Source organism: Eurosta solidaginis, chromosome 1, assembly GCF_040869045.1.
Source record: "Eurosta solidaginis isolate ZX-2024a chromosome 1, ASM4086904v1, whole genome shotgun sequence".
Lineage (NCBI taxonomy): Eukaryota > Metazoa > Arthropoda > Insecta > Diptera > Tephritidae > Eurosta > Eurosta solidaginis.
The window spans coordinates 291,952,089-291,964,898 of NC_090319.1; the positions used below are offsets into that span (position 1 = coordinate 291,952,089).

A 12,810-nucleotide genomic window follows, 5' to 3' on the forward strand; every position below is an offset into this window, starting at 1 on the left:
TTTATGTTTACATATTTAAGGGTTTAAAGATGTGAACCACATTTTAATATTGCAGCGCGAAACAGCAGGTTTTTCGATGCAGGTGATTTCGATGCAATCAGATTTTAAATCCTATCATGTTTGGGTTTGAAACAAAGATCAATTATCACACCCGCCCCCTTCGTATGCAACAAAGAAAAATTTTACAATTTTTTTCTTTCCCCTATATGTATTTTCCCATATATGTATTTTTTTTTATGTACTGGAACCTGTCCAATTTGTGGCACTTCAAACTTTTTATAGGCGGATACTAGTTTAGAACTAGGTCCTTTTTAAAAACGGTTACTGTGCGAAACCAGTAACTTTGTTGAAACCGAATGCCTTGGTTGGAAACCTCAATATTTGGAACCGGTAACAATTTGGAACTATTTACGTTTTGAGGGGCAGTTACTGTTTTGAAACAGATAACTTAAAAGGAACCGGCTTCTTTTTTAAAGCTGGCAACATTTCGAAACTCGCTACCATTTTAAAACTGACAACTTCTTTGAAAACTACAATTTTTTTTAACTGCTCCCTCTTTAAAACTTTTAAATTTTTAGAACTGGTTACTTGACCATTCGAATGGGCGCCTCTAAAAACATTGTAAAGGCCAATACAAGCATAAAAATATAACCTTTTGTACAAGCTGTCTTTCAAGACCAAGATATTTATCTTGTTTGACGTCATCTCTAAAAAAATATTTGGACAAAAACTCCGAGTGTATTTCTGCCATGAATAGCTGATAAGTGAAACTGCATCTACGTTGCAGATGCCTTCGTAGTCGGCTAAAATATGTAGGTCCCGCCGCTTCGTGTGACAACTTAAAAGAGGCACGACGCAAATTGGAAGAAAGGCTCAGCATAAATCTCCGCGGAGATAAATTGCGTCGCGTATTTATTTATTGCTATAATATATTTTTGTATACTAATTAAAGATTTTTAACCCTTATTTTAAATGTAGAAACCATTACTTCCTAACAGCTCTAGTTTCCGAAATATTTAATATTAAATATATTCGTAAAAATATATATATTTTTTAATGAACTTTTATATTGGCAATTGCAGTGGGTAAGAATTTTCTTTAAAGTGATTTTTTTAATGAGTTGATTCAGGCGCACTACTCTGAATGCTTCAGCAGTAATCAGCCAACATATGCGCGTTCCAGTGTCCCTGATATCGCTCTTCTATAGTGCGGAGGTCCTGGTGAAAACGCTCGCCCATGCTCTTCACTGAGATTGTCTAAACTTCGGAAAATGGTCCAGATGGCTATGGAGAAAGTGCATTTTTATACGCAGATGTTGAAAGTGTAGCGACAGCTAATCTATATGCTCAAAGAAGTTGTAACTTTTTGTTTCTTTTAAAGTTTGTTACAACCTAAATGAAATCGTATAGATTTTGCAGGTATATGCGTCTAGTGAACTGTGGATCACAATCTAGTTTTTTAATTTGTGGGTCATCGAAAATCCCAACTTTCACCTTTTCAGAACTCAGATTTAGAAATGTATTTGAAACATTCAACAATTTTGTCTAAGGCCTTTACATTTTGTTTTAAGGCCCGATTCTGTATACAGAGCAGGTAATATTATACATTGGCAGTCAGTAGGTTGATATAAACCCAGTGATCAGTAGCTGTGATGATTTGCCCACGAGCGTAATGACTCAACGCAACTTTTGTATACGATACTTGGAGTTCAGGGACTGTTATTAGTTTCATATGGGGAACCGAAAAGTCTATATAAGGTCGTTACATTAGATCTGAAGGATTCAAAGGAAATTCCTTGAACACATACGAGCCACAAGCAAAAACCATTTAGATAGTTGGCACACGTTCCCTTGATAAACTCATAATAAATAACGCAATGGATAACAGCAGTTACTACACCTACTATGGTAATATGTGAGCTGAGGAGTTTTTTTTTTTTTTTTTGTTTTTTTTTTTTTTTTGTTGTATGATTCCCGTATTCCAAAAACTTGAGCTACTAGAAAAAATTTGAGGTTAAATTTGAAATCAGCTACCGCAAATCAGTGAGAAACAAAAGGAAAACTCCATGCAACAAACCTAAAGTGCTATTTGTCCACCAGTATTATCTTTCGAATAACTGAACTCTCGGATATATAACCGAAAAATTTATAAATATAAAATGCTCTTTACCAATAACACTACTATTGTAGTTGATGTTCATAATTTAATGTGTTAGCGTACATCACTTAAAGCAGTGGTCACCAAAATTGAAACTGTGGCTGTGTTAGTAAGATTAAATCAATATGCTGGTAGTGGTTTAGTAGTTGAGGTATGACGAATGCATACCTACATTTTAAGACTAAAAAAATTATTTGCAAAATATCTGTTTGGAAACTCACAATGAACAATAGCCTGCCCTGATGTTGCTTGTCCAGCAATTACTAAACGAAAGAGAATAATAATGTGTGTGAAGTGAGCGCGAATAATTATTTCACTAGCTGACGACCACTGACTTAAGCATGTTAAAGTCAAACTGATTGACCGTCATTTGAACTGCGCTGATTTTATACTATCAGTTGTCACTTTTGTGTATTGGTTTCAGGGTCAAGACTTTTCACGAACAGCTTTCTCGAATAATGGCTTATTTATTGCTCGTTTCTGTATCTCATATTAAATTTTACCTTCTATGTATATGTGTATATATGTCTAACTAGTTTGCGCTGTACATCTCTGCATCTCGTATTCTTTGTTGCCTACTATGTATGTGTGTATTTCGCTGTTTTTTATTTCATCTGCTTGCCTCACTGTTGTTGTTGTTCAGCATTTCTTGCTAGCGATATAGTGACATATCGACATGCGAATATTCGCCGCTATATCTTCAATATTTCAAAAATTAAGAACACTTGGTTTTTGTTAGCATGAGTGTGCGTGACGTGAGTATTATATGTGTATGAATTCGTATAATATACATATTTTCTCACTCTCTAATCTCTTAAAAATGTATTCGCAAAAATAGATATCTTAACTTATATACACATTCTTAATCCTTTTCCTTAACAATTTCTGCAATTTTAGTAATTCAAATAAACTAAGATAATGCCAATAAGTAAAGAATATATGATGGGTAACATAAGTTTGTATAAGCATAATAACGATCGTTAGAATAATTTGGCAACTTTTTAAAGGGTAAAAAAGTATTTGCTCTTTTTATTCATCATGTTTGAACGTTAGACTGGGTCGATTTATTAACCATTATCGCGCCATCGATTTTTCGATAGGATTTGGGTTCAGGAAAAAAAAGTTCCACTACGCATACCCAAAAGAATAATTTTCGGACCTGCCAAATTTCATTTTTTTGACTTTTTTCGACTTTGATTTTTAAGGTTTTTTTCATGACCTACTAAAAAAATTTTCATGTACACCCTGTCCGACCCAAAAATGTCCGCGAAAAACGTTGGCGATATGTTGTTTTTCAAAAAACTGTTATCGACAACGTTTTTAGCGGACATTTTTGGGTATACATATTAAAAGTCAAAGTCGAAAGAAAGTTAAAAACATGAAATTATTTTTTTGGGTATGCGTAGTGGAACTTTTTTTCCCGAGTTCAAATCCTATCGAAAAATCGATGGCGCGATATCGGTTAACTTTCGTCCATACAAATTGACCCACCCTAGTGAACGTATTTGTATGTACAAAATTTTAACTTTTGAAAGTCAACCTTTTGATTATTTGGGTCATCGTCAATTTGTACAGATTGGTTGGGCAGTGGCATCAGTGATTGGTTAAATAAGAGTTGCTGGACAAATGTAGTGACCTCGTCTAATGCGTGACAAAAGGTATAGACAAAATTGGGTACTACAAATATACAGCCATATTTATTGTTATTTGCGCTTGTCAAACTGAAAGTCAGTGCTCATACTTTTATGTATGCATGGATATTGTGTTTTTATGCAAATATTTTACCTACACAAGTTATAATAAGGTATCAATTTGAATAAGGAATGACAGAAAATCGATTCACAAGCAAATAAAAAGGGGTAGTTTTGTAATAAATGATGTTGTTCAAACAAATCTGCACAGCCTTTCATTGTATATTAAATAGTAGAAGATTTGACAAACTTTGTTCTGGTCTAACAATGGAATCTCAGGATTACTTAAAAATTTGCTTTTTAAAAAATTTGCTATTATAAGTACAATGAAAAACTATTTAAAAATATAAAATTTTACTGTGGTTACTTCTTTTTCATAAATAATTGATTTAAAGCTAATGTTTTAGACTGGCGTGATGTGTAAGGTCTACCTACTATACCGAATTTAGAAAACAAAAATTCTAAGTGAGGTGGCCCCTCAGCACATGTTTCGCAAACACTCCGAGTGATTTTGTGCCATTAAAAAGCCTCTCGGTGATAACTTGTTTGCAAAGCAGCTGCCGTTTGAAAGCGACAAAATCATGAAGATCCCACCACGCCAAATTTTAGGAAAAAATAAAATGGAACACAACGAAAATTGAAAGAAAAGCTTGAACTACATCTCCTCGGAAATACACCACGTCAAGTATTTTTTTATTTTACTTGTTATTATTTGCGAAATTTTTAAAACACACTGTTGGAAGAAGATTGATTTCCATACGTACTCCTTATTGGCCTCAGCTATCGCTTATCACGACTGACGGGCCAAACTTGCTACGGGACGATACAAATATAATTTCCCTCATGACTGAAGTTCGATGAGTAAGCCTACAGGTGTACGTCAGGGAAACCAATTTTGTTTTTTTTTTTTTAACTAACTAAGTCTCGTCCCGGGGTTGATGTTTAACTACAACAGAAGCATGTTTAATGAAACAAGTTATTTCGGACTATATGGGAAGAGCTGAGCTTCGTCAGCTTTTTATCGGTAACTACCAATACCGACAGCATATTCTTTTTTAGCTAACACAACTGTTGATAAATATTTGAGTGGCAACTTTCTTAACATACCGTTGAGTATTGTTGATCCACTAAACGGTTGGGATTTTACGTCGAATCGCTGAGCATACACTTTTTTCGCCATATTCGATCAACGCGTTTATTCAGCTGTCTTATGGATTTTTATACTCAGCTGAGCAGAGCTCACAGAGTATATTAACTTTGTTCGCATAATGGCAATCCGTAACGGCATAAACTAATCGAAATAGATATAGACTTCTATATATCAAAATGATCTGGGCGAAAAAAGAAATTCATTTAGCCATGTCCGTTCGTCCGTAAACACGATAACTTGAGTAAATTTTGAGGTAAATTGATGAAATTTGGTATGTGGGTTCCTGGGCGCTCATCTCAGATCTCTATTTAAAACGAACGAAATCGGACTACAACCACACCCATTTTCGATTTAGAAAATTTCGAAAAACAGATAAAGTGCGATAATTCATTACCAAAGACGGACAAAGCGATGAAACTTGGTAGGTAGGTTGACCTTATGACGCAGAATAGAAAATTAGTAAAATTTTGGACAATGGGCGTGGCAGCGCCCACTTTTAAAATAAGGTAATTTAAAGGTTTTGCAAGCTCTAATTTGGCAGTCGTTCAAGATATCATGATGAAATTTGGCAGAAACCTTACTCGTATTACTATTTGTGTGCTAAATAAAAATTAGCAAAATCGGATGGCGAACACGCCCACTTTAAAAAAAAAATTTTTTTAATCAAATTTTAACAAAAAATTTGATATTTTTACAGTATATAATTAAATTATGCCAACATTCAACTCCAGTAATGATATGGTGCAACAAAATACAAAAATTAAAGAAAATTTCAAAATGGGCGTGGCTCCGCCCTTTTTATTTAATTCGTCTTGAATACCTTTAATGCCATAAGTAGAACAAAATTCACCAATCCTTGTGAAATTTGGTAGGGGCATAGATTCTATGACGATAACAGTTTTATGTGGAAATGGGCAAAATCGGTTGAAGCCACGACCAGTTTTTATACACAGTCGACCGCCTGTCCTTCCGCTTGGCCGTTAACATGATAACTTGAGCAAAAATCTATATATCTTTACTAAACTTAGTTCACGTACTTACCTCAACTCATTTTATCTTGGTATAAAAAATAGCCGAAATCGGATTATAACCATGCCCACTTTTTCGATATGGAAAATTACGAAACATGAAAACAAAATGCCATAATTCTATATCAAATATGAAAAAAGGGATGAAACTTGGTAATGGGATTGGTTTATTGCCGCAAAATATAACTTTAGAAAAACTTTGTAAAATGGGGGTGACACCTACCATATTAAGTAGAAGATAATGAAAAAGTTATGCAGGACGAAATCGAAAGGCTTTGAAATCTTGGCAGGAACAATGTTCGTGGTATTACATATATAAATAAATTAGCGGTACCCAACAGATGATGTTCTGAGTCACCCTGGTCCACATTTTGGTCGATACCTCGAAAACGCCTTCACATATACAACTAAGGGCCATTCCATTTTAGAACCCTCATTAATACCTTTAATTTGATATCCTAGAGAACTAAGGATTTGCCAAACTTATACAAATTTTTTCTTCTAAATATCATATATAGTTTCATCACTTTAGCATTGTCAAGAGTAGATAACTCTCCGTAGTCCAAAGTTGTAAGACCTGCACATTATCTTCGACACTTTGCAGCCCCACACTTGGTTGCATGTCTGTCCTGCTTGGTCGGGGGATGCGCTCTGTTTAGCTTTGAAAAGTGTATAACTCAAAGAGATTTTATTAATTTTGAAAACCCTTAGCATGCCTTTCCAAATTATAAGTTTACTTATACCAGATAATTTCACAAAAAATTGCTTACCTGGATCATCGTCATCATCCCAATCAATTTGACCGGCAGTTATGTTGAAATTGGCTGTTAATACCATGAGTGCAATAAGACAACTGCGCCAGCTGTTTAAACAAGAAGCCATCGGAAGACGTTGTTGATATTGCGTGAAGTTTATGTTCCTGTCTGCGTAGGTATCATTCAAATTATTTGAAGAAATGGATTCTGTTTTATTTCTTGTTTTTGTATATTTATTTAGTAGCGTAGTTGCTTTTGTAGTTTCTTTTCCAAACTTTAATCGTTTAGTTTTTAGGATTTTTTTAGGAAGCGTTACCGTGTCATTGTAACATAAACGAACTGTTTTATTTGTTTTTGTTTTGACTAATGTGGCCGAGGTGTTAGTGTACACTGCCTTTATTGTAGGGCATAAAAGTTGTGGTTTCAAAATAGCTTTGCCAATCCTACTGCAGCTAAAGTTTCCATTGTAAAGTGTCATTGCAAGTTGCTTTATTTCAAGAACTCGTCTTGTGAAATATGTTACGTAGTTTTCTCAAGTGATATTGTTCTTATCTTTGTTGTTATTTAAGTGCATATAAATGCATGTAGGTATAACACCAATCAAGCAAACAAGGCTTCCTGCATCTATCGTAAAAATAAAAGGTTTTTATATATTTTCAACATAAATCTCAAGAGTCAGCTTTGTTACCCAATAGAGGAGTAAAAGAAAGCAATCAAATTTGATTTGATTGTAATAAGATTTTGGCTTCCAAACCTTTGGAGAGGGTCTCTATATGGCTTCAGCGCCCGTGTAGAATGACTTCAGTGAACAGAAAAATTACAGTTTTATGCCTAATAGAGGAGTCGCTTTCCTTAATTTTTTTATTACATTTTTTTTTTCAATCTCGTATTGTCGTAAATATGAATATACGTAGATGATATCTACGTAAGCTACTTAATTTGATTACGTTTCTGAATTGAGCGTAATCAAGTTTATTGAAACTTGTATAAAATACAGACAATTTTAGTGGACCATTGTGACATAACTGCAGATTTTATTTTTACAATGAAAAAATTTATTATTTTTTAGTGAATTTAATTCTTTTAATTTCCTTAAAACTGAAACTAAAGTGCTTATCTACAATTAAGTCAATTGTAGTCGACGATTGTAATTCAATTGCAGATTGTATTTTTACCATGACAAAATTTATGATTTGCTTAGTGAATTTAATTCTTTTAATTTCCTTAAAATTGAAACCTAAGTGCTTATCTACAATTAAGTCAACTGTAGTCGCCATGTTATGCGAATAAAAGATGACGCTCCGGCCAAGAAAGTGTCTATATCGGAACCCGTCTATGGAACAAGAGGTAGAGGGCGGTCCCCACTCCGTTGGAAGGACCAGGTGGAAAACGGTTTAAACTCCCTTGGTATGACCAATTGGCGTCGGCTGGCAGAGAGAAGGAGCGACTGGCGTGCCTTGTTGGACGACCATAACCGTTTAAACGGTTAAGCGCCAATTAAGTAAGTAAGTCGACGATTGTAAATAAATTGCAGATTCTATTTTACCAATGCCAAAATGTATGATTTTCCTAGTGAATATAGTTTTTTTGATGTCCTTTAAATTCAGACTGAAGCGCTTATCCCTAAATAAATTGATTATAGTCGACGATTATGATTCAATAGCAGATTGTATTTTTACAATCCCAAAATTGATTATAGTTTTTGGGAATATAATTCTTTTGATGTCCTTTAAATTCAGACTGAAGCGCTTATCCATAATTAAGTCTAATTTAGTCGACGATTATGATTCAATCGCAGATTGTATTTTTACAATGACAAAATTTATTATTGTTTTAGTGAATTTATTCTTTTTATTTCCTTAAAATTGAAACTGAAGTGGTTTCCTACAATAAAGTCAAATGTGTTCGACGATTGGAAATCAATCGCAGATTTTATTTTTATAATGACAAAATAAATAATCTCTTTAGTGAAGATAATTCTTTTAATTTCTGTAAAATTAAAATTGAAGTGCTTATTTACAATTCAGGCGACTTTAGTCAACGATTGTGAATGAATTGCATATTGTAGTTTTACGGTAACAAAATTTATGTTTTTTGTGAATATAATTCTTTTAATGTCCTTTAAATTCAGACTGAATTGCTTATCTACAATTAAGTCGATTGTAGTCGACGATTATGATTCAATCGTAGATTTTATTTTTACAATGACAAAATTTATTATTATGGTTTTAGTGAATTTAAACCTTTTAATTTCCTTAAAATTGAAACTGAAGTGGTTATCTACAATTAAATCGAATGTAGTCGACGACTGTGAATTAATTGCAGATTGTATTTTTTACAATTCAAACAATTTATGATTTTTACTGAATTCAAATCTATTAGTTTCTTCAAAATATTGTAATTTTGTTTATTTTTATATTATTTTATTTAAATGCTGATTATGTTATTTAAACTCGTATAATTTGATTTCATTTCTTCCAACTTCGCTTCGAATTATGATTTTTTTCCTTATTATTAATTTATTGTCAATTTGATAATTTTTTTGTAAATAACTAAATTTTATTTCGTCCAATTCCTTTTCATTTTGCATCCTAGCAATTAGTTTACATAAATCTTCACTAATTTTGGTTTGTCCCATTTTTTTATATATCATGTAGAACCTGTAAGTATAAAACGGAAATATTGTAAATCACCATAAAAATAGAGTAATACTACAATTTATTCCTAACGATAGAATTACAAAAACCTATGACGTTTTCTTTTCTAGGAGAATATGTGCACTGTTGTAGCTGTCATTCTTGTATTGGGTAATTTTTCGCTACGCACACTGGCGCGATTTTTAGAAGAAAATAGTTTTTGCCATCTACACAAAAACTTCTGAGGAAGATGAGAAAAGGTAAAATGGTGTAGGCAGAGTTGTCAGATCTTGAGGCAGCAATTAAACTAGGTCCCAGAAAGCCATTATTTAGTACTTGTAAAGAGGACGGAGTTTTTCTATAACATAAGTCATGCTACCTGATTGGGGTTCTTCCATCTGATCGTCAAACAAATGCTGGTAACACTGTGAACACATTAAGTCTATGTTAGGTCTTTATTGACCGGCAAGTTCAACCTTATTTAACCGTCCAAATTTCAAGTAATTCAAACCACAATTAAGATTTTTTTTTCGAACAGATAGTTCATTGCTAAACATCGGATATTTATTGAAAACTTGCATGGTAGATTCCTTAAAATGAAATTTTTTGTGTGGCTATAAAATTTTGTTGACTGGCGTTAAAAGCTTTTACCGCCGATATGTTCCCTGCAATCAAGAGCCGAATAAAATATTAAATACGTGCTTATAGCTTATCGAATACTTTTATTTCTCATTCATAATCAAACTACGTGCAGCTATTAATTTCATTGTCACCTTTGTTTGTCTGATCCCTAAATATGTAGCTGCTCGCGTGTTTATGTAATTCAACATAATTTCACATAATTGAATATTGTCGCTTGAGTGATATCTAAGAACATTACAAATCCTAATTGTTGTTCGACAGAGGCACTCTGCTGCTTTGAATCACATTAAAATTTTTGTACAACAATAATGCAAAGACTGAAATTTTGCAAGGAAGTAAAAGCGGACGCTACAGAACGTATTGGGATGAAACTTTCTTTAAAAAAAGTAGTAAGTATACTACCGGTATCGTTTAATGGTAAGACAACACCCATTTAATACGGTATTGGGATTTGGAACGCTATTATCAATATTTGGTTGAGATATGAGTTTTCATATTTTGGAATAATCCTAATATTTAATACTTTGGGTGAAAAACAGCTGCTTTTTAATTTAAAAAATTACCTTACAAGTAACAAGGGCACTCTCCGCTCAACTATATAAAAAAAACAAGTAAGGAAGGTTAAGTTCGGGTGTAACCGAACATTACATACTCAGTTGAGAGCTATGGTGACAAAAATAAAAATAAAAAAAAATAAATAAAAAAAAAAAAAAATGGTGACAACATAAGGGAAAATAACCATGTAGGAAAATGAACCGAGGGAAACCCTGAAATGTGTTTGTATGACATGTGTATCAAATGAAAGGCATTAAAGAGTATTTTATGAGGGAGTGGGCCATAGTTCTATAGGTGGACGCCATTTAGGGATATAGCCATAAAGGTGGATCAGGGTTGACTCCAGAATGCGTTTGTACGATATGGGTATCAAATGAAAGGTATTAATGAGTATTTTAAAAGGGCGTGGACCTAAGTACTATAGATGGACGCCTTTTCGAGATATCGCCGTAAAGATGAACCAGGGGTGACTCTAGAATGCGTTTGTACGATATGGGTATCAAATGAAAGGTGTTAATGAGCATTTTAAAAGGGAGTAATCCTTAGTTCCATGGGTGGACGCCGTTTCGAGATATCGCCATAAAGGTGGACCAGGGGTGACCCTAGAATTTGTTTGCACAATATGGGCATCAAACGAAAGGTGTTAATGAGTATTTTAAAAGGGAGTGGGCCTTAGTTCTATAGGTGGACGCCGTTTCGATATATCGCCATAAAGGTGGGCCAGGGGTGACTCTAGAATTCGTTTGTGCAATATGGGTATCAAACGAAAGGAGTTAATGAGTATTTTAAGAGGGAGTGGGCCTTAGTTCTATAGGTGGACGCATTTTCGAGGTATCGCAATAAAGGTGGACCAGGGGTGACTTTGGAATTTGTTTGTATGATATGGGTATCAAATGAAAGGTGTTAATGATTATTTTAAAAGGGCGTGGGGCTTAGTTCTATAGGTGGACCCCTTTTCGAGATATCGCCATAAAGGTGGACCAGGGGTGACTCTAGAATTCGTTTGTGCAATATGGGTATCAAACGAAAGGAGTTAATGAGTATTTTAAGAGGGAGTGGGCCTTAGTTCAAATAAAAAATTTATTTCGAAGCCAGCTCAGATAAATACGTTCAGTAAAAAGAACATTTTTTAAATTCGCTAACGAAACATTTGGACAGTGGGAGAAGATTCCTCAAAAACATTACATAACAACACATTGATACCTCAAAAACATTAATATGTTAAATTTGACAACGTCAATATAAAACTTAGTTTAATTCCTCATCTTCCTAAGAAGAAACAGCCTTAAGAGCTAACGTAACAATTTTTTCGAACCTCTTCAGAAAAATTCAATGGAATTGAGAAATAGAGAAAGTTGCATAAACCACTTTTCTTCATATGGCATGTGTAAAAACGAAGACAAGACTATCTACATTCATATACTCACTTTAATCTGTTGACTTTGGTAACCTATCAAGATTTTGTCAGAGGTTTTGTTTGGGTAACCAAGCATTTGACCTCGAATAAAGGAATTATTTTAAGACCGCAAAAATCACAACTACTATGATATCAACTGATAATTCTAACCAGCAAAAAACTCAATAAAGAGTTGTAAGAAATAAATAAAAAAGGGTTGCACATAGGTAGGTTTTAAATATTTAGGCAGCCATAATTGAATTTCTGAAAGTTGCCACAATTACAAAAAAAAAACACTCCCACAGTTTAAGAATAGAGAGGGGAACAATAATTCTATCCCTTCCCATCCATCGCATATCTGGCGTTAGTTGTCAAGTAATCGGAATTTAGCTATTTCTGAAACGCGTGTTATGTTTTTTTTAAACCTATGTGAAATCGCATGTTTTAACGTGAATATTTTAAGTTTTAAGACAATTGTATTGAGTAATTGTGATGTATTCTGATATTTCAGGTAAATACTAACATTATTAATGGTGTTTGTGATTTTTAGGGTGTTCAAAATATTTTTTTTTTTTTTTTTTTTTTTGATTTTTGGTGGTAAAACCAGTTTTGTTATGTTTTCAAGTCCGTCCAAGTGAAAATTAGTTTTGAAAATGTACTTAGCACAATAAGCTTGCCAACTGCATTAAATTTAGCTGCAGATACTTGCAGATAGGGGGTTAGATAGAGGGTTTGATACACCCTAGTTGCTGTACAACATGAAAAATGGCCTCACTGCGCAGGTATTTTTCAGTGTTACA

General features: G+C 33.6%; 1 protein-coding gene across 1 annotated transcript in view; it reads right to left on the bottom strand.

Moving 5' to 3' along the window:
* Window positions 1–12,810, bottom strand: part of side-III (sidestep III) — a 733,037-nt gene that overhangs the window by 645,173 nt on the left and 75,054 nt on the right. The window contains exon 2 of the mRNA XM_067767231.1: window positions 6,797–7,405. Coding sequence (XP_067623332.1) covers window positions 6,797–7,259 — 463 coding nt within the window. The 5' untranslated portion in view covers window positions 7,260–7,405. The remainder of the gene's footprint in view (window positions 1–6,796; window positions 7,406–12,810) is intronic.